The sequence below is a fragment of the Orcinus orca genome, chromosome 19, assembly GCF_937001465.1.
Source record: "Orcinus orca chromosome 19, mOrcOrc1.1, whole genome shotgun sequence".
In the NCBI taxonomy this organism is placed as follows: Eukaryota; Metazoa; Chordata; class Mammalia; order Artiodactyla; family Delphinidae; genus Orcinus; species Orcinus orca.
The window spans coordinates 118265-140575 of NC_064577.1; the positions used below are offsets into that span (position 1 = coordinate 118265).

Sequence of the window (22311 nt, forward strand, 5' to 3'; positions counted from 1 at the left end):
GACAAGGTTCAAATATAGCTTCAGGTACCCAAATGTGATCTGGGCAGGTTAACTGCTCTTTCTTACATAAAATGGAAATAATAATATAGCCATGTCTCAGACGGTTGTCATAAAGATTCAATGCTGTGTTCCATGTGCTTGGTACAAAATCCAAGTGTCGACAAACAGTAGCTATTAAACCACCACTAAATTCTCAGTGCCTGGCATGTGATGAAACACTGCTACTTAACCTTTCTGAAGCTTAGTTTCTTCCTAGGTATAAGAGATGTTGGGAAGGGGGAAATTTCCCCCCTACCCCTCGAGTTCTTTTAGCTGAAGATTGACACAAGACAAATTAACAGGAGAAAAAAAATTAATTAGAATGCAGAGAGGTCTCATAGAAATGCCTCCCCAAGCGACCAAAGAAGGCTGTTCATATAACATTTTTAGGCAGAGAAACAATTATTTGTGAAGATTTAACAAAGGGGTTTGTGCTTGGGGTAGCCGACTCAGGAAGGAACAGAGTTTGCTTATTCGGCTTTCTTAGCCTTGAATTCCTTAACTGGTGATAAGGATACTTTCTAATCTCCTGGTATAGGGAGGATACTTTGACACGGGAGATTTCTTTTCTACTTTCTGGGGGAAAACGGGGGGGTGGGGTGGGGTGGTCAGAATGTTTTTTTTAATATCAGTCTTTCCCCCACCACCTGTTTCTCAAGTAGTTTTCACTCAGAATAATCAATATGCCATTGTGGCATATCTTGGGGCAGCCTACTCTGAACCCCAACACAGGGGTACTATGAAATGCTGGCCTAATACTAAATCCTCTGTAAATGGTGGCTGTTAAGACATGCCCTGGAGATTAGATAGTAATAATATATCAGTGTTTATTTCCTGACTTTGATGATTGTCTTGTGGTTATGTAGAATAATGTGTTCAGGGATAATGGGAAATCAGGTTAGTAATTTACTTTCGAATAATTCAAGAAAAAGTTATTTACAACTGTACTTGCAAATTTTCTGCCAGTTTGAAATTGTTTCCAAATAAAAACATTATACAAAAATGTACACTATTAATAATGTACTATTTATAATATAATATGTACTTCTTTGATTTTCATTTCTGATATAAACCAAGATACCTTGTAGAGAGATAAGAGAAAAATGTGAAGAAATGGCAATAAATCCAATTGTTAATTACTAAAAAACAAAAAGACATCCCCTGGACCCTGCTGAGTTTTTCTCACTGGACACGTCTCAGGTATAACTTTTTAAAAAAATGCTGTGTCTCTGGGACAATTTGTGGGATGTATTGCTTTTGTGCAATCAGATAATTACCTGCTCTGTTTGCCACATGTAGGCAATGTCATGAAGTGATAATGCTCGCCATATTAGAACCAGATTTGGTACAAACTGGATTTGTGTGGCAGTCTGTAATAGTAGTAATTTCTAGAACAATTCACCATGAATAGTGAGCTGAAAGATTGTAACAATGGGAGACAGGAAATATGGGAGTCCAGTAGTTCCCGAACCTGGCTGACCATAGAATCACCTGGGAATCTTAAAAATACAGATTCATTGTTTGCTGCATCGTGTCTGGGGAGAAGCCTGAGAACCTGCTTTTTTTGTTTGTTTTTTTCTCTTTTTAAAAAATTTTTAGTTTATTTTTAATTATTATTTATTTATTTATTTTTGGTACGTGGGCCTCTCACTGTTGTGGCCGCTCCCGTTGCGGAGCAAAGGCTCCGGCCGCGCAGGCTCAGCGGCCATGGCTCACGGGCCCAGCCGCTTCGCGGCATGTGGGATCTTCCCGGACCGGGGCACGAACCTGTGTCGCCTGCATCGGCAGGCAGACTCTCAACCACTGCGCCACCAGGGAAGCCCTTTAGTTTATTTTTATTAAAAAAAAAATTTTAGAATCTGCATTTTTAAAAAGTGTGCTGAAAGGTTCTGATGAGCAGCCAAGACTGGGAACTAATTATTTGGTTGTAGTGTAGAACCTGATAGTTGACGTTTTTTCTTTCCTTACTCATTTCAAAGATGTCTATCTTGATTAAACACATTGCCAGCCACCTCCCGGCAATGAGGAGGCTCTTTTGTTTTTGTGAGCTTGGTTGATTTCATAACTGACCATTTGGGTTGCTGGACTTTCTTTGTGTTTTGTCTTTTTTTTTTTTTTGCAGTACGCGGGCGTCTCACCGCTGCAGCCTCTCCTGCCACAGAGTACAGGCTCCGGACGCGTCAGGCTCCGGACGCGCAGGCTCCGGACGCGCAGGCTCAGCGGCCATGGCTCACCGGCCCAGCCGCCCCGAGGGAAGAACCCGCGTCCCCTGCCTCGGCAGGCGGATTCCCAACCACTGCGCCACCGGAGAAGCCCCTGTGTTTTGTCTGTTTTGGTCACACGGCTTGTGGGATCTTAGTTCCTGACCAGGGATTGAACCCAAGCCCTTGGCAGTGAAAACACTGAGTCCCAACCACTGGAGCGCCAGGGAATTCCCCGTGGGTCGCTGTTTTTCGTTTTTTTTTTTTATTTCTTCCTGTTTTAAATTCCCGCCCTTATGTTTCAAGTTCACCAATAGGGAGCCCGCCAAACTCTAAGCTCCCATCCTCCACCCCAGAGAAAGCGGAACCCCAGGCCAGCATGTTCTCTTTTTCTCTCTACCCACAACCTCGCTGTGTGGCCCCAGGTCCGCTGTGTATTTCCAGATCCTGTAAGTAATAACCCTTTATTTTTTTCAAAGGTTCCTGGTTATTGCTGAAGGGTGTCTCGCAGTCATAATAAGAACTAGAAGGGCCAGTCAATTCCCTTTGGTGCACGACACCTTTTCTCAATATTAAAAATTATTGCTGGGCTTCCCTGGTGGCGCAGTGGTTGAGAATCCGCCTGCCGATGCTAGGGGACACGGGTTCGTGCCCCGGTCCGGGAAGATCCCACATGTCGCAGAGAGGCTGGGCCCGTGAGCCATGGCCACTGAACCTGCGCGTCCGGAGCCTGTGCTCCGCAACGGGAGTAGGCCGCAACAGTGAGAGGCCCGCGTACAGCAAAAAAAAAAAAAAAAAAAAAGATTGCTAAGTCTATACTGTAATAATTTTTGCAGTCTATAAGGATGGCTACCCAAAAGAAACCAAAAAAGAGCTCCAGGGGACTGTGATTTGTGTAGGCTGTAGAGGGAAGCTGCAGATCAAAGTAGTAAGTAGAAGAAACTTAATCAAAACAATACTAACAGTATTAGCAGTCAAATCAGTAACAGGAAACCCAGCAGCAGTTTCAACAGGATTTAACTGCAACTGTTGGGCTTATAGAGGCTACCAGAAAAATTAAGTGAGAAGGTCAACGAGATGCACTGCTTAATTACCTATCTGACTCTAGCACTGCTTTCTTTTCCTTATTGCATTAAACATTTCTCGAGTAATACAGGCATAATGTACAAAATAACAATTTCTCCTCCCCTTACCATCTTCCTTTCCAATTCCACTCCCCAGGGTGAAATCCTTAATAATAGTTTGATGTGTATCCAAACAGGTTTTTCTGTAGCCTTGTTCTCCAAGAAGTTTAAAGTTTCAAGCCAGAACTAACTCACTTTTCACCTACTTATTAAAAGGACAAATTTCTATTGATAGAAAGGCAATATTCAGCCCCCCACCCCCACCCCCCGGCCCTTGAGGCTGGAAAGACAGCCACTAAGAGGCAAATGCCTTCTAATTAGTTTTCTGAGAAACTGAAACCTAAAAGACAGAAGCATGTTTACCTTTGGTTTCAGGAAACCAGGTTTAAAAAGGCGGGAACATTCTCGTTTCCCTTCTTAAGGAAATAAAAATTTCTTCTGGGCTTGCTTTTGTTAAGCTGCAGACACCCGAACAGGTCAGGACTCAGGTGTTTTCTCTTCAGCACCCAGACCCTAAGGAATCTTCTAATTCGCTAGGTAGGTAGAGACTACCTGGAGAGACCTGAGCCATGCCTGTTCAACAGAAAAGATGGGCTGAAAAAACGACCACAGAACCCTAAGATAAAAATCCACCCTGCGGCTAGAGACCCTTCCAGATATATCTACTTTAGGCAAGAGAGGCTGAGGTGGACCTGTTATGCCCACATTTTTCTTAAGTGAAATAGACAGGAGAACTGGCCCTTAGATGGGACTCACCTTCTAGCTGAGGCCAGGGATGCAGGATTCCAGCCAGACAACCTGACAGAGGTCTGAGACAGTGCTGTAGAGAGTTATAAGGTGGACTGATCAACGAACTATCTGGAAACAAACTTTCAGATGGGACAGGGAGGAGCTAGAGTCTTGGTGGGAAGGGGTGACTGTGAAAAAGGATTCTTTGTCAGGTACCCAATTGGTTGATCTCTACGGAAAGGGTTTTCTTGTTTTTCATAATGTATACACTTTCATTTTCAGAAAAAAACTTTAAAATATATTGACCCGGAAGCTCTGACCTAGTTGGATTTTCCAGGTTATTTTTTGCAAGTGTGTCAAAAATTCATTTAGTTATTTTGTTTACCAACATTTATTAAAGCACTGGAAAATAACTTGCCCAACTTTGTTTTTTATTTTTTTTTTAATAGAAAGTTCTCTAAGTCTTTTTATTATTATTACTGAGATATAACTGACATGTAACACTGTATTACTTTAAGGTATACAGCACAATGATTTGATATATGTATATATTGCAAAGTGATTACTACAGAAAGTTTAGTTAACATCTGTGACCACACATAGTTACATTTTTTTCTTATTATGAGAACTTTTAAGATATACTCTTTTAGCAACTTTCAAATATACAGTAAAGTATTCTTAACTGTAGTCACCATGCTGTGCATTATATCCCAGGACTTATTTATAACTGGAAGTTTGTACCTTTTGACCACCTTAACACATTTCACCCTCCCTTCCCTCACTTCTGGCAACCACCGATCTGTTCTATGAGTTCAGTTTATTGTCATTTTTTAAGATTCCACATATAAGTAAGATCATACAGCATTTGTCTTTCTGACTTATTTTACTTAGCATAATACCCTCAAGGTCCATCCATGTTGTCACAAATGGCAATATTTCCTTCCTTTTATGGTTGAGTAATATTCCATGATATATACACACCACATTTTCTTTATCTACTTATGGACAATTAGGTTGTTTCCACATCTTGGCTATTGTGAATAATTTTTTTTTTATTTTCATTGGAGTATAGTTGCTTTACAATAGTGTATTAGTTTATACTGTACAGCAACTTCCCAACTTTAACAAGTTGCTTCTTCTAATCTTTTTGGAGATAGGGCACGAATGAATGTAAAATTATGAATAATTCAGCAAGTGGATGGTTGAGAAATTTACCACTCTATAATAGGAAAAAAATCATCTGTGATAATACTTATTTTACTAGACACAGGCAACACCTACAGATATTCTGGGTATCTTGCAGACATCAACTGCCATACTCATTTTTACAACATAAATATGCTTTTATTACTGCAGCCATAGATGTAAGATGATTTTTTAGACCCAAATTAAATGAGGACAAACTACTAGAGAGTATACTTACAGCATTGATGTGGGGAAAAGAAATAAGTCAGAGAAGGTCATCTAATCCTGAGCAGGTCATAACTTCTCTGGTTTGAGTCTTCATCTTTGAAATACAAGATAGCATAATGCCTGGGGCAGACAGAGCCAGGTCTGAGGTTGTGGGTCTCCTCTGTCCAGGGTCTGATTGTTTGTTTGTGGATTCCAATTTTCTCAGCGCCGGGGACTCATAACCCTTCCCCATTCCATTCTTCCCCTTGGGCCCACACGCAGAGGCTCTGCTTCTCAGACTAGCTTTTCCCAAACTGCGCGCGCACGCACGCTCAAGAAACCCGCCCGGTTGGGGGCGGGGAAGCAGGAAAAGACAAACCAAAACGCCAGGTGGGGGAGGTGCAGGGCGCAGGCGCAGAGCCGAAGGGCAGGAGTGCTCAAGTGCGAGCAGTGAGCTCGGGAGGGAAGGACTCGTTTGTGCGTGTGGAGCGCGGGAGAGCGGGACTCGGTGTGTGTGTGTGTGTGTGTGTGTGTGTGTGTGTGTGTGTGTGTGTGTGTGTGTGTGTGTGTGTGTGTGTGTGTGTGTGTGTGTGTGTGTGTGTGTGTGTGATGTTACCTTAAGACTCTTAGATTATACACTAATATGTGTGTGTGTGTGAGATGTTACCTTAAGACTCTAAGATTATACACTAATATGTATAAAATAAATAACTAATGAGAACCTGCTGTATAGCACAGGGAACTCTACTTAGTGCTCTGTGGAGACCTAAATGAAAAGGAAATCCAAAAAAGACGGGATGTATGTATACATATGGCCGATTCACTTCGCTTTACAGTAGAAACTAACACAACATTGTGAAACAACTATACCCCAAGTAAAAAATAAATTAAAATCCAAGAAATTCGTGAAGAAAAAAGACTCCAAGATTAAAGACTCAGGGGTGTGTGTGTGTGTGTGTGTGTGTGTGTGTGTGTGTGTATGTGTGTGTGATGTTGCCTTAAAACTAAGATTAAAATACCCCCCTGCTACTCTTCTTAAATAATGCTTCTGTATATCTTCTTGCTACTCTTCTTAAATAATGCTTCTCTAGAGTACTTTGTAAATATATATTATCAAACAAATGTTTATATTTATTGAGATAATTTTGACTTTCTATTAATGTTCCTATGACTTTTTTATTAATTAATGGTTTTTCTTGTATTGTCTAATCTTGTATTCTGGGCTAAACCCAATTTGGGTCTGTGTGTGTGTGTGTGTGTGTTTAACAATAGCAATAATAATAAACTTTAAGTACAAAAAACAAATCTAAAAAACTCTTCTTTTGTTATCCCCAATTTTTGTTACTCCATTACCTCAAATTGACAACTGCTGGCATCTTGCCATAGTTACTTCAAGCTTTTAAAAAATTCAATAAGTAAAATATTGTAGATAAGTTTGAGGTTCTCTTTGCCTTCTATTTCCAGTTTCATTTTTCTCTCCTTTTCTCAGAAGCAACCAACATTCTGAGTTACTGTATATCTTTTACACTATTTTTTTTTTTTGCGGTACGTGAGCCTCTCACTGTTGTGGCCTCTCCCGTTGCGGAGGCCCAGCCGCTCCGCGGCATGTGGGATCTTCCCGAATTGGGGCACGAACCCATGTCCCCTGCAGTGGCAGGCGGACTCTCAACCACTGCGCCACCAGGGAAGCCCTCTTTTACTCTGTTTTTAACACACACTGTTTTACACACACACACATCCAGGAATAATATGTAATATTGTTGTGTGCATTTTTAGCTTATTTAAATTGTTTAATATTATACGTATATTTCTGCAACTTGATTTTTTAACTCTACATTTTGTTTCTGATATCTGTGTCATTGTGTGTGTGTTTTCGTTTATTCTCTTCAAGTGGCTCACAATATTCCTTTCAGCAAATATTACCACGTTTCATTTCCTTATTTCATTATTGATGGACAGTTAGGCTATTTCCAAAATTTGGTGTTACAGACAGTGCTAAAATGACTGTTCTTGTCTCCTTGCACACATTGTTTACCTATTCATCTGTTGAAAAACATCTCGGTTGCTTCCAAATTTTGGTAATCATGAGCAAAGCTACTATAAACATTCATGTGCAGGTTTTTGTGGACATAGGTATTCAACTCTTTGGGGTAAATACCAAGGAACACTATTGCCAGATCATATGGTAACAATATGTTTAATTTTGTAAGAAGCAACTAAACTGTCTTCCAAAGTGGCTGTACCATTTTTCATTCCCACCAGCAAAGAATGAGAGTTCCTGTTGCTCCACATACTCATCAACTTTTGGTGTTGTAAGTGTTTTGGATTTTAGCCATTTTAATAGGTATGCTGTGGTAGCTCATTGTTGTTTTAATTTGCAATTCCCCAATGACATATGATGTGGACATCTTTTCACATACTCCTTTGCCATCTGTGTATCTTCTTTTTTTTTTTTCTTTCTGGCCGTGAGTATGGCTTGCAGGATCTTAGTTCCCCAACCAAGGATCGAACCCAGGCCCATAGCAGTGAAAGCGAGGACTCCTAACCACTGGACGACCAGGGAACACTCCCATCTGTATATCTTCTTGGTGAGGTGTCTGTTCAGATATTTTACCCATTTAAAAAATTGGGTTGTTTGTTTTATTGATGAGTTTTAAGAGTTCTTTGTATGTTTTGGATACCAATCCTTTATTAGATATATGTTTTAAAGAAATTTTCTCCCAGCCTGTGGCTTACCTTATCATTTTCTTCAGTGTCTTTTGCAGAGCAGAAGTTTATAATTTTAATGAAGTCCAACGTATCAGTTCTTTTCATGAATCATGCTTTTGGAGTTGTATCTAAAAAGTCACTAACTACCAAACCTAAGGTCACCTAGATTGCCTCCTATGTCATCTTCTAGAAGTTTCATGGGTTTGCATTTTACATTTGGGTCTATTATCCATTTGAGTTAATTTTTGTGAAAGGTATAGGTCTGTATCTAGACTAATAGTTCTGCATGTAGATGTCCATTGTTTTCTGCACCATTTGTTGACAGGACTCTCCTTTATCCATTGAATTGCCTTTTCCCCTTTGTCAAAGATTAGTTGAATATATTTGTATGAGGCTATTTCTGGGCTGTCTTATCTGTTCCACTGATCTATTTCATCAACATCACACTGTCTTTATCACTACAACGTTATAGTTAGTCTTGAAGTTGGTTTGGTCAGTCTTCTGACTTTGTTCTTTCAATATTGTGTTGGCTATTCTGGGTCTTTTGCCTTTCCATGTAAACCTTAGAATCAGTTTGTTGATATTCACAAAATAATTGCTGGGATTTTGATTTGAATTGCACTGAGTCTATAGATCAAATTGGGAAGCACTGATTTCTTGACAATATTGAATCTTCTTATCCATGCACATGGGACTATCTCTTCATTTCTTTAGCTCTCCTTTGATTTCCTTCAATAGAGTTTTGTCATTTTCCTCCTTAGAACTTGTATATGTCTTATTAGATTTATACATAAGTATGTCATTTCTTTTTTTTGTTGTTGTTCTAATGTAAGTGACATTATGTTTTAAATTTCAAATTCCAGTTGTTCATTGCTGGTATATAAAAAAGCAATTGACTTTCGTATACTAATCATGTATTCTGCAACCTTGCTATAATTGCTAATTAGTTCCAAGGGTTTTTTTGGTTTGTTTTTTTGTGGGTTTTTTTTTTTGTTGATTCTTTGGAATTGTCTACAGAGATAATCATGTCATCTGTGAATGCAGACAGCTGTACTTTTCCCTTCCCAATCTGTAAACCTCTTATTTCCTTTTCTTGTCTTAATGCATTAACTAGGACTTCCAGTACTATGTTGAATAAGAGTGGTGAGAGGGGATATGCTTGCCTTGTTCCTGATCTTAGTGGGAAAGTATCTAGTTTCTCACCATTAAGTGTGATGTTAGCTATAGATCTTTTAAATAAATGTTCTTTATTAAGTTGAGGAAGTTTCCCTCTATTCCTAGTTTGCTGAATTTTAGAGTTCTTTATATATTCTAGATTTCGGATATTTGTCAGGTATGTGATTTGCAAATATATTCTCCCAGTCTGTAGCTTGTCTTTTCATTTCCTTAATAGGAGGTTTCGCATGGCAAAAGTTTTAAATTTTTGATGAAGTCCAATTTAATGATTGTTTTTCTTTTACAGATTGTGCTTTGGGTATCCTCTAAGAGCTGTTTATCAAGCCCTAGGTCCTGAAGAGTTTCCCCTATCTAACCCTTTTGTTTGTGCAGAGTTCTTTTTAAATAATAAAAATGCTAGGACCTTGGGATTAACATACACACACTACTATATATAAAATAGATAATCAACCAGGACCTACTGTATAGCACAGGGAACTCTGCTCAGTATTCTGTAATAAACTATATGGGAAAAGAATCTGAAAAAGAGTGAATATATGTATATGTATAACTGAATCACTTTGCTGTACACCTGAAACTAACACAACATTGTAAATCAACTATACTCCAATAAAATAAATAAATAAATAATAAAGATGCTAGTGGCTTGTCTAAAAAACAAAAACCAAATAAGCAAAAAGCAAAACAAACAAAAACAAAACTCTCCATCTTGTTAATTAATCAAATAATTCCTTTTTAATTTTCCAACTTCCGTCTGCCCTTCCATCTATTATTCCTTTTCTTTTGTGTTCCTTTGCAATCTGGTTCTTTTTCAAAGTTCTTTCAATGTTGATGAGAGTCACTCTGTTTAAATTTTTCTCTTTTACCAATATAGGGATTAGGGCTATGGGTTTTTCTCCACATATCGTTTAAGCCATATCATGGTAATCTGATGGACCCTAAACTATACATCTCCAGCAGTCAGATTCTTTGTGTCTCTCACAGCAGTTTGTGTGCCCACAGTGAGTGCTCATTGAATGTTTCCTGTGCTAAAAAGTTAATAAATGAAATGTTTCGATGGCATGCTTCAGTATATAATCAAGCAAGAGAGAAAAATGACTGTAGGTTGCAACACATCCCTAAGAGTTTTAAGAGCCCTCTCCTCACTATGGTACTGTTGAGTTTTACTGATTTGCTCAGTCACTCCCAAATACAAGTGTTTTTTTGACATCAAAAATCTTAGAATCCACTGATCCTTCTTTTTCCCCATTTCTCAGATCCACCTTCTGCCCTGGCCATCTTTGTTTTCCACCCTATCCACCTAAGAATGCATAATCCAAAAGTTCAACCACTTTCTTACTAATAATCTAAATTCATATGTCCTACTCGCCTTTAAAAATTTTTTGGAGGCAAAAGTTTTCTTTTTTATGTCATGAATAATTTCAAACTTACAGAAAAATACAGACAGCAATATAATGAACACCAATATGTCCACCACCCAGTTAATAGATGAAGTCAATTTTAAAACTTATTATGGAAACTTTTCAAATATGCACAAAAATAGAGAGAAGGAGAGAATAGGAGAGTGAATCTCCACTTATCAATCACCCACCTTCAATAATCATTGATCTTTTGCCAATAAGTGGTACCACTAACCACCCAGTTGCCCAAGCCAAAACCCACTTACTAAATTTTAATCCTTTCTCCTGATCTCTATCTGTTCAATACAGAGCCATGTTAATTTTATTTTCTAAATGTCTCTCAGATATACTCACATCTCTTCATTCCCATGGCCCCAACTGTGGCCCAGGCTACCGTCATCTCTCACCCGGATTACTGCAAAACCCTCCCTACTGGTTTGCTCCTCTCTAATTAGTTCTCCACCTGTAATTAATAATGTGCCCCCCCTTAATAATTTATCATGCAAAAAAATTAACTTTTTGGGTGTGCAGCTCTATGGGTTTTAACACATGAATAGATTCATATAATTACAACCACAATCAGGAAACAGAACAGTTTCATCACCTCAACAAATTCCTTTGTGTTATCCCTTTGTAGTCACACCCTTCCCTCCCCATAACCCTTGGCAACCATGGATCTGTTCTTCTACATTAATGTGTCTTTTAAAATGTCTAGGGACTTCCCTGGTGGTCCAGTGGTAGAGAATTCACCTTCCAATGCAGGTGACGCGGGTTCGATCCCTGGTCAGGGAACTAAGATCCCACATGCCGCTGGGCAACTAAGCCCGTGCGCCGTTACTGAGCTCGCGTGCCTCAGTGAGAGAGCCCACGTGCCAAAAACTACAGAGACCACACACTCTGGACCATGCACGCCATGACCAGAGAGAGAAAACCTGCATGCCACAACTAGAGAGAAGCCCGTGTGCCACAACAAAGAGCCCATGCCACAGCGAAAGATCCTGCATGCCACAACTAAAGATCCAATGCAGCCAAATAAATAAATAAATAAAATAATAAAATGTCTATGTGTTCATGTCACTCCCGTCCTTAAAATCCTTCTTTGGCTTTCCACTGTTGTAAGCAGCAGCCCTTTTCTAACTTTCAGGTCTCCTCTTTCACCACTTCCCATCTCACGTCCTCTGTCACTCTTTTTTTTTTAGCTCAGTGTAAACTTTTTTTAAAATTTTATTTTATTGGGGCTTCCCTGGTGGCGCGGTGGTTGGGAGTCCGCCTGCCGATGCAGGGGACGCGGGTTCGTGCACCGGTCCGGGAAGATGCCACGTGCCGCCGAGCGGCTGGGCCCGTGAGCCATGGCCGCTGAGCCTGCGCGTCTGGAGCCTGTGCTCCGCAGCGGGAGAGGCCACAACAGTGAGAGGCCCGCGTACAGCAAAAAAAAAAAAAAAAATTTATTGAAGTATAGTTGATTTACAATGTTGTGTTAATTTCTACTGTACAGCAAAGTGATTCAGTTATACATATATATATTCTTTTTCATGTTCTTTTCCATTACGGTTTAGCATAGGATATTGAATATAGTTCCCTGTGCTATACAGTAGGACCTTGTTGTTTATCCATTCTGTATGTAATAGTTTGCATCTACTAATCCCAAACTCCCAGTCCATTCCTTCCCGCCCCTCCCCGGCAACCACAATTCTGTTCTCTATGTCTGTGAGTTCGTTTCTGTTTTGTAGGTAGGTTCATTTGTGTCGTATTTTAGATTCCACATATAAGTGATATCATACGGTATTTGTCCTTCTCTGTCTGACTTCCTTCACTTAGTATGATAATCTCTAGGTCCACCCATGTTGCTGCAAATGGCATTATTTCATTCTGTTTTATGGCTGAGTAGTATTGCATTGAATATATGTACCACATCTTCTTTACCCATTCAACTGTCGATGGACATTTAGGTTGTTTCCATACCTCGGCTATTGTAAATAGTGCTGCAATGAAAATTGGGGTGCACATATATTTTCAAATTATAGTTTTTTCCAGATATATGCCCAGGAGTGGGATTGCAGGATCACATGGCAACTCTATTTTTAGTTTTTTGAAGAACCTCCATACTGTTCTCCAAAGTGGCTGCACCAATTCACATTCCCACCAACAGTGTATGTCCTCTGTCACTCTTAAGGTCTGGCCAGACTGAACATCTCTCTACCATTCCAATACACTAATCCCTTTGATGATTTCACGCCTTCCTACATACTTTTCACTCTGACTGTAATGCAATAACTCCTCCTAACCTCAGATTCCTTCACATGGCTAATTCAGATCTTAGTTTAAATGCCCTTTCCTCCAGGAATGCTTCCCTGTTCATATTAGGTTGATTGTTGCTGTTTGGTGCTTCCTTTCAGGGTATGTATCACACATTACTGCAATTACTCTATTCAATGTTTCTGTCCAGACTGTAAGCTCTGAGAGTCAGGGCTATGCTTATTTTTTATTTACCACTTAATTTCCAGCCCCCAGCACTTAGCAAGAACTCAATAAATATTTTTTAATAAATTAATAAATGCACTTTTGTGTACTATGCAATCTACTTCTTCATCAACATGATATGTATTTTAATGGTTTCAATTGCAGAATGAACATGGAGGAACATAATTCATCTTTGGTGGTAGAATCATCTTACCCAGACTTGGTCATCAATGTAGGAAAAGTAACTCTTGGTGAAAGAAACAGAAAGAAGCTGCAGAAAATTCAGAGAGAACAAGAGAAGGCAAAAGTCATAAAAGCTGCATGTGCTTTATTAAACTCAGGAGGAGGAGTGATTCAGCTGGAAATGACAAACAACGATGAGCATCCTGTGGAGATGGGACAGGATTTAGAAGAGTCTTTGAGAACACTTATTCTGTCTTCAAATTTGCAGGATTTCTTCAAGACTAAGCAACAAGGGAGGTGTTATTACATTTTTGTTAAGTCTTGGAGCAGTGACACTTTCCCTGAAGACAGTTCCTTTAAGCCCCGCATTTGCAGCCTGAGTTCTTCGTTATACTGTAGATCCGGCACTTCTGTGCGTCTCATGGATTCAAGAGAGGCATTCAGTTTCCTGAAAACCAAGAAAATAAATGCAGAAGTCTTGGGGAAAGAACCTTTTGGTAAAGTTGTCAAGGTTATACATCAAGGCCTCCATAACTCGGATCCTACTTACCTACTTTTCCAAAAAGACCAGCTTGAATATGGTGAAATCGTGCCTTTTCCCGAGTCTGAATTCATAGAGTTTAAGCAGTTCTCTACAAAACACATTCAAGAATATGTGAAAAACATAATTCCAGTGTACATCTCTGCATTTGCAAACACTGAAGGAGGCTATCTTTGTATTGGAGTTGATGATAAGAGTAAGAAAGTTCAGGGATGTGCTAAAGAAAAGGTTGACCATGATTCTTTGAAAAAGAAAATAGAAAACACAATATACAAATTACCTTGTGTCCATTTTTGCCAGTCTCAATGCCAGATAGATTTCACAGTCAAAATCTTGGATGTGTTAGCTGGGGGAGAGCTATATGGCTATGCTTGTGTGATCGGAGTGAAGCCATTCTGTGGTGCACTTTTCTCAGAAACTCCCTGTTCCTGGATGGTGAAGGACAAGCATATTTGCAAACTGACAACTCAGGAATGGGTAGGCATGGTGATGGACACAGATCCAGGTAAGATGGAGAAAACTCCCTCCCTGTCCTTTCTACCTCTTTGGAACCTGTATATTAAACAGGTTTCCCTCTGTTTCCTATGACTTTGAACTTCCCCCACACACTTAATTCTGTGTTTTTTGAATCTTCAAGTATCCTACTTTCCATACATGAGAAAATTTTGTTGGGTGATGAGAAGCCCAAATAAAGTATCTTATAAAAGGCAATTTCCTACATCAGATGAAAAGAAAATTGTCTGGGGATGATTGCCTTGCAGTGGTGTATTGGAACTGGCTCTTACTGGCTCGAGAGCCATTTGTTAACTTTTCAGGAATGTTTTGAGCCAGTTGTTAAACAGTCATTACTAAAAATTAAGTTTTATAAACTTACAGTTCAATAAATTGTATTTAAAACAAATTTAATAAATACAAAACCTAATGATTTACTACATTTTAAGATTATCTATATGCGTGAGGTTATTTACATCTACTGTATCTATATGATGGAAATACTATAAAATGGTGTATTACGGTGCATGTCTTCCCAACTCTGCATTTAGTGACATCATATTGGTAGCTTAAAATTGTCCATGGTGGGAATATTTACACCACAGATATATGCATAGATAGGTGTACTAAAAGAATGTGCTATGGACCATAAAAGAAATTCAAACAAAACGATATCCAGAAACAGAGGGTGAAGACATATTGAATGGGAAACACATTCAAACTTCCGAATAACATCTCTTTTATGATGGATTTGGCAACTTTCATATGCAATGAAGGCACTTGTCCATACAGGGTGAATGGGGTGTTATCTTGCCATTATGTCTCAAGTCATACCTAGACAGTCATATAATACACCCACTCATAAGGTCTTTTTCAGTGGTGAAGAGATGAACTAACATGTCAGAATAACATGAATTTCCCTTCTTTGTTAAGATTTTACATTGTTGTGCGAAGACTTTGAATCTCAGCTGAGTCTGTCTAGCGGGCCTCCTCTTAGCAGACCAGTGTACTCCAAGAAAGGCCTGGAACATAAGAAGGATCTCCAGCAACTCTTATTTCCAGGTAGTAACTATGGTTTGCCTACTTGACACCAGCCAGTTTCTATGTTAGGATAAGGGGAGATAAACTGTTATGTTTTATATCAAGGTGGAGCACAAAACAAATAAAATGAAGATGAATTACAACATCCATGAACATGTTTTGGGTTTAGGAGAAACAGTCGTGTAAAAGCGCGAAATCACGTTTCAGGACCAAGGACAGTGCCTGTCCTCTGCTCTCATCCTTTGCTCCCACCATGATAGGCTTTAGCTATGAGTCCATTGTTGTCCTCTTTCTACACTTCTGGAGAGGAAGAACCACTTGATCAACTCTATGAAGTAAATCAATGGCTTATCTGGCACTAGAATCTGATGCATAAACGTCCTATATATGTGTAAATATCTATTGAGGACCATTAAGTTAATAAATAATGACTGCTCAATTTAAGATTTTATTTTTCACCTTACCTAATTGAGGTCTTTGCATTCGCTTGCATATCAAATTTATATTTTAAAAACTGTCCACAATAAACAGTATTAGATCCAAGAGTAAACATAAACATTGGTAATTACTCTCTAAACTCAGTAAACTCTGTTTTAGTAGAGCTTATTATCATGGAATAAATTATATCTAAAAACAAAATACTGGGCTTTATCCTCATAGAGTGATAACCTATTATTCTGGTATAAAAAAATCAATTTTCCAGGAATTGTACCAAACATTTGAGGAATAAACACTTCCAACACTATTTAAACTTTTCCAGAGCCATAGAAAAAGAATGAAAATTCCCGGGTTATTTTTAAAATGGGAGTAACAGTATTTGCAATACTTGACAGAGATAGCATAAAAAAGAAAAATTCAGACTAATCTTACTTGTGAATGAAGACGCAAAGACAGAACTCCAAGAACGAAAGGATGGATAAACATTAAGAGAGTTATTACTATAATCCATCATTTCTATACATTTATGCAGAAATATTTTATGATTGTCTTCTAATATACTGAAATGGTTTTGAAAAACATTAATATACATTTTGATTTTTAAAAGATTCCATAAAATATGAACCCATAGGGCTTCCCTGGTGGCGCAGCGGTTGAGAGTCCGCCTGCCGATTCAGGGAACATGGGTTCGTGCCCTGGTCCGGGAGGATCCCACATGCAGCGGAGCAGCTGGGCCCGTGAGCCATGGCCGCTGAGCCTGTGCGTCCGGAGCCTGTGCTCCGCAATGGGAAAGGCCACAACAGTGAGAGGCTCGCGTACCGCAAAAAAAAAACAAAAAAAAAACCAACCCATAGATACTTTTCTTTAAAGATTTTTAAATTACTTTTTTAACATTTTTTTATTCAAAGTCACAAAAATTATAATCATCCTCATCAGTTCACTCAGTCCCATGTAATTAATTTTTTTAACTTGATCTTTTGTTAGCACTTTTATGAATTCATCAGTTTTCCATTAGAGTTCTGAAAATGCTTATTCATTCAGTTCAGCAGTATAGTCAATTACCAGAGACCTGTACTTGTCAGAGTCTTATCTATGAATTCCTTGAAGATGAAAACCTTTTATAGTAACATTTTTGCAAAAGCATCAGAGTACACCCAGAACTGTCTGTAAATGACAAAAGACTTAAAAATGACCACAGCTAATTATTTGATGAAAGTTCATAATAATGCAATTGACAAGGAAATTTAGTTATTTCTGAGATATATATTTTAAAGTAATAACTAGAATTATGCCTTATGACATTATAATAGAACATATAAGATTTTTAGGAATTTCATGTAATGTCTGAAACATTTATATTAACATATTTCTCTTGTAGACTCTTGTGATAGATGCATTATTACATAGATCTGTAAGTGAGTGATGCTTAAGGAGAGTTATCTCAGAGACTAATCTTAGGATCTCCCAGTGGAGGGCTGCACAGAGGTCCCTCCTAGTAAAGTTTTCATAGCTCCATCTTCTCCACAGATATTTAATGAGCACCTTCTTCCTGGGAGGGCTGATCCTACCTCCATCAATGGGGACTGTTAAGGGACACTTTGAGATTCAGGTGCTTTAAGAGTAGGAAGGGAAAGAGAACTAACATTTCTCAAGCAGCTACAATGAGCAGATACCTTTATGCTATTTCATTTATTCCTCACCATAAGAGATGTGCTATTTTTGTACATGTGGATTTTTGTTTGTTTTACAGATGAGGGAACAGAGTCTTAGAGAGGCTAAGGAATTTTCCAAGGTCATAAACGTAATAAGCACATAGGCTTAGATGAAGTGTGTCAGACTTTTCAAGGCTTCTTTTCCTTCACTGTAATATAATAATATTGGCAAAAGAATGTATACAAAAATAAGTAACATCATAATTAATAAAATTAATTATAATTAAGTGTAAGTATAGTAATTTTGATTAATTACAATTAATCATTAAAATAAATGTGATTTTTGCCACTAAATTTATAATTCTTTCCATATCTAGTGCTACCAGGACGTCTGCAATGTACTCCCAAATCCCTCTGGAAGGAGCTGTGTTCACAGAATGAAGGTTTGGAGGAATTAATAAATATGCAAATATATCCATTCTCCCAGGGAATTTTAATCCTTTCTAGAAGCTGGGCTGTGGACCTGAACTTGAAAGAGAAGCAAGCAGTCATCTGTGACGCTCTGCTGATAGCATGGAACAGTCCCCCCATTCTCTACACCATTCTCAGGGAGCAGGATGCCGATGAGCAGTCCTATTGCACCAGCACCGCCTTCACTCTGAAGCAGAAGCTGGTGAACTTGGGGGGCTACTCTGGAAATGTGTGTGTCATTACCAAGGTCCTCCACCTGAGTCCTGAGAGCAATGCGGAGTCCTCAGAGGGTGCAGCATCCCTGATTGATTACCCCAGGTCCTATTACATTGCAAACACTCAGCAAATGGAAGCTTTGTTGCAGTCCCTTGTGATTGTCTTGCTTGGCTTCAGATCTTTCTTGAGTGACCGGCTTGGCTGTGAGGTTTTAAATCTGCTCACAGCCAAGCAGTATGAGATCTTCTCAAAAAACCTCCGCAAGAACAAAGAGTTGTTTATCCATGGCTTACCTGGCTCAGGGAAGACAATCATGGCCATGAAGATCATGGAGAAGATCAGGAATATGTTTCACTGTGAGGCAAATGAAATTCTCTACATTTGTGAGAACGAGCCTCTGAGGAAATTTATCAGGTAAGCAGTTGGATCTTCTTTTTTTTTTTTGGCTGCGCCCCATGGCTTATGGGGATTGAACCCAGGGCCACGGCAGAGAAAGCACCCAGTCCTAACCACTGGGCGGCCAGGGAAGTCCCAAGCAGTTAGATCTTATTGTCAGCAAATGAGGTTCAGTCTAAATTCCCTCCAAATCACCTTGTTCCTTTTTAAAATTATTATTATTTTCAATTTTTTTCCAATTAATTTATTTTTGGCTGCACTGGGTCTTCATTGCTGCACACAGGCTTTCTCTAGTTGCGGCCAGTGGGGGCTACTCTTCGTTGAGGTGCTCGGGCTTCTCCTTGCTGTGGCTTCTCTTGTTGCGGCGCTCAGCCTCTAGGGTGCCCAGGCTTTAGTAGTTGCAGCGCGCGGCTTAGTAGTTGTGGCGCACGGGCTTAGTTGCTCTGTGGTATGTGGGATCTTCCTGGACCAGGGATCGAACCCATGTCCCCTGTATTGGCAGGTGGATTCTTAACCACTGCGCCACCAGGGAAGTCCGTGAATCACCTTGTTCCTTGAGAGTAAGATGGTAAAATGATCTGTGACAACAGTATCGTGTTCATAGGAGTATGATAGAGTAATTTTCCTCCTTTATTGACTCAGAGAAAACCTGAATGTGTCTTTTTAATTTTTACAGTGACAAAAAAATCTGCCAGGCAGTGACCCGGAAAACCTTCATGAAAAATGACTTTAAAAAGATTCAACACATCATCATCGATGAAGCTCAGAATTTCCGCAGTGAAGATGGGGACTGGTATGGCAAAGCGAAAACAATCACTCAGAGAGACAAGGATTGCCCAGGACTTCTCTGGATCTTTCTAGACTACTTTCAGACCAACCACGTGGAGTGCAGCGGCCTCCCTGCTCTCTCAGCCCAGTTTCCAAGGGAAGAGCTCACCAGAGTGGTCCGCAACGCATATCAAATAGCCGAATACTTACAACAGGTATTGCAGGAGGTCAGAAAAAATCCTCCACCTAACATCCCCCTTGGGTCCCTGCAGATGCTTCTTGAAGCTGAATGGGCTCAGGTTGTTGAGGGAACCTTAAATATTAAGGAAAACTTGCCTCTGAATAAAATAGTGACATATGTGGCAGACACTTGCAAGCTTCTCTTTGAAAGGGGCTATTCTCCCAAGGACATTGCTGTGCTTGTTAGCACCACAAGAGATGTGGAGCGTTACGAGACGGAGCTCTTGAGAGCAATGAGGAAGATAAAGGTAGTGCACTTCACCAATGCGAGTAACATGTCAGGTGATTATATTGTGTTGGACAGTGTCCGAAGATTCTCTGGCCTGGAAAGGAACATCGTGTTTGGGATCCATCCAAAGACAGTTGAGCCAGCTATCTTACACAACATTCTTGTCTGTCTGGCATCCAGAGCAAATCAACAGCTACATATTCTGTGGCACTGTGACGTTTAGGAAGAATTCCAAACCAAAACAAGTTGAAGCGATTACTATGTAAATGTCCATAGGTGACAATCCGCTTGGTATTGGGAGAAACTTCTCTTTTCTGTTCATAGGTCAGCTAGAGATTTGGGCAGAGCTGACACACAGAATTTGGAACTTTCCCTCTCTGGCTCTCTCCTTTCAGGGATTCCTCCCCTACTTCCTTTCAGCAGCTATTATTGTCCCAAACTCTGTCCCCAATTCTTCCACCCAGAATAATAGTGGTTTTCTGAGGGAGATTTAACCACCCTGCACAGCACACACTATGACCCACCCTGCGGTTAAAAACCATAAAAACAATATACTCGTCCTGTGGCCATTCTTTCTTCTAAGTCTGGACCTCCACAGTGCAATTTTTTGTTTTTTAAAATTTGTCCAGGGTTTATATTTATCTGCAGAAGGGTGGCCTGGTAGAAACTACCTTGGCCATACCAGAAGCAGAATTTTTGGTTCCTGAATTCTTGACATTTCTCTTTGCTATATTGATCCAGGACTTGGGAGATTCCCAAGATAATTCAAACTGTGACCAAGTGGGCCTTAATAATTTTGACAGAACAGAGAGCACTGATAAAATTATTTACTCCTTTAAAACTGTAATCTCCATTTTTTTTTTGCCCTTAGAATAACCCAGATCAAGCTTTAATTGTGATAGTAAGCATTAATTGTCACTTTACTGAGAAATTGTAGGCCATTAGAAAACAAAAATAAAGCTGTTTTCTCTGGCTTTCAGTGAGAGATAGCATTAGAAACCAAAATCTTGTTCTAAAGATACACATAGGCCATTAAGTAAACAGAGCTAGGAAAGATACAGCCTTTACAGATCAACTTCTCAACTCAGCTCTACGTATTGTTCTATAACATATCAACTTAAATTTTAAGTCAAGTACATTCTTGAACTGTATTTTTCCCCTTTACTTTTATATTTTGGTGGGCTACTGTTATGGACTGAATGTTTGTGTCCCCCTGAAATTCATAGGTTAAAGCCCTAACGTTTAGTGTGGCTGTTTTTGTAGATTTGTAAGGAAGTAGTTACAGCTAAATGAAGTCATAGGATGGGGTCTTGATCTCATAGGATTAGAGTCCTTATGAGAAGAGACACCCAAGAGCTCTCTCTGTCCCTCTCTCTGTGCACACATAAACAAAAGGTCATGTGAGCACAGAGAGAGATGGCGGCTACCTCCAAGCCAAGAGAAGAAGCCTCAGAATGAAACTAATCCTACTGACACCATGATTTTGGACTTCCCAGCATCTAGAACTATGTGAAATAAATTTCTGTGTTTAAGCCACCCAGTCTGTGGTATTTTGTTATTGCAGCCTGAGCAGACTAATACAGCCACAGAATTATTCTTTGAACTAAAACACATCAGTGTTATCGCTTAATAATGCTAATACAATGACTTATTTTTCTGTTTATACAAAACATTTAAAAATGTTTCTAATCTAAAAAATAACAATAAAATATTTGTATAACAAATGGAAATTTAAACATTACATGACTAATATTCCACATATTAGTAATCCTAGTCTACTGATTTCCTCCATATTGCAAGTTGTGAATTTTTCTGCCTGTCTTTCTCCTATCTGTGTTTACTCATGGAATTCCAGCCTCTTGCCTTGAAACCGTAGGCTCTTCTAACTTCAGCAAAATAAAATATATCAGCAAAATAAGGGAAAAAATGTTCTTTCTTTCTGACTACATTAGATCAGATACAACTCTGTACCAAACAGTTATCCTTGTAAATGCTGTCTCTAATGAATTGGTTTTGTAAGATCCCTGGACTTGAGTTGCAATGTCTGTGAAAGTAATTCTTTAGAAGTCTAATTCTGGAGCGAAGACTGCCACCATGTCCTGCCGCCATCCACCGCACAGGGGTGGGGTGTTGCTCCAGGACCTTGCTTCAGACGTGTAAGCTCCCACATCCATTAAACCATTGATGTGTCTGTTGCTGACTCTGGGCTCTTTCTTCAGTCTTGAAGCTGGACAAGCGCAGGCATTGTAGGCCTGCAGGGTGCAGCCCAATAATTAGTGGAGCCAGCCAGAAGACCGAGGAAACTCCCATGAGCGCCAAGATGTCAGAAAATACAGGATGGGGAATGGAAGGTTGCGGGGGCCGTCCACCAGCCTGTGGGGCCCGAAAGTTGCAGGGGTGATCCTGAGGTGGCT

At 39.5% G+C, this 22311-nt stretch overlaps 1 protein-coding gene and 1 long non-coding RNA gene across 5 annotated transcripts in view; one reads left to right on the plus strand and one right to left on the minus strand.

Annotated features, from left to right (window-relative positions):
* LOC105748097 (uncharacterized) overlaps positions 1-5812 on the minus strand; it is a 16309-nt gene extending 10497 nt beyond the window's left edge. Inside the window, exons 1-2 of one of the 4 annotated variants that reach the window (XR_004484258.2) lie at positions 5517-5812; positions 4121-4184 (exon numbers count right to left, since the gene is read on the minus strand). This is a non-coding gene — a long non-coding RNA (uncharacterized LOC105748097). The remainder of the gene's footprint in view (positions 1-4120; positions 4185-5516) is intronic. The other 3 variants (XR_004484259.2, XR_007473277.1, XR_001119814.3) reach the window with 3 other exon arrangements.
* Positions 2242-21577, plus strand: SLFN11 (schlafen family member 11). Its single transcript, XM_004271813.4, has 5 exons — positions 2242-2689; positions 13396-14459; positions 15380-15508; positions 17955-18678; positions 19337-21577. The coding sequence occupies exons 2-5, from the start codon at positions 13397-13399 to the stop codon at positions 20118-20120; spliced, it is 2700 nt and encodes an 899-aa protein (XP_004271861.2). The 5' UTR covers positions 2242-2689; position 13396; the 3' UTR covers positions 20121-21577.
* Positions 21578-22311: the final 734 nt, after the last annotated feature.

Coding starts and splice junctions, on each gene's coding strand:
- SLFN11 (XM_004271813.4), top strand. CDS start 13,397: ATGAACATGGAGGAACATAATTCATCTTTGGTGGTAGAATCATCTTAC. Junction 15,509..17,954: donor CCAGCAACTCTTATTTCCAG/GTAGTAACTATG, acceptor TTCCATATCTAG/TGCTACCAGGACGTCTGCAA. Junction 18,679..19,336: donor CCTCTGAGGAAATTTATCAG/GTAAGCAGTTGG, acceptor TAATTTTTACAG/TGACAAAAAAATCTGCCAGG.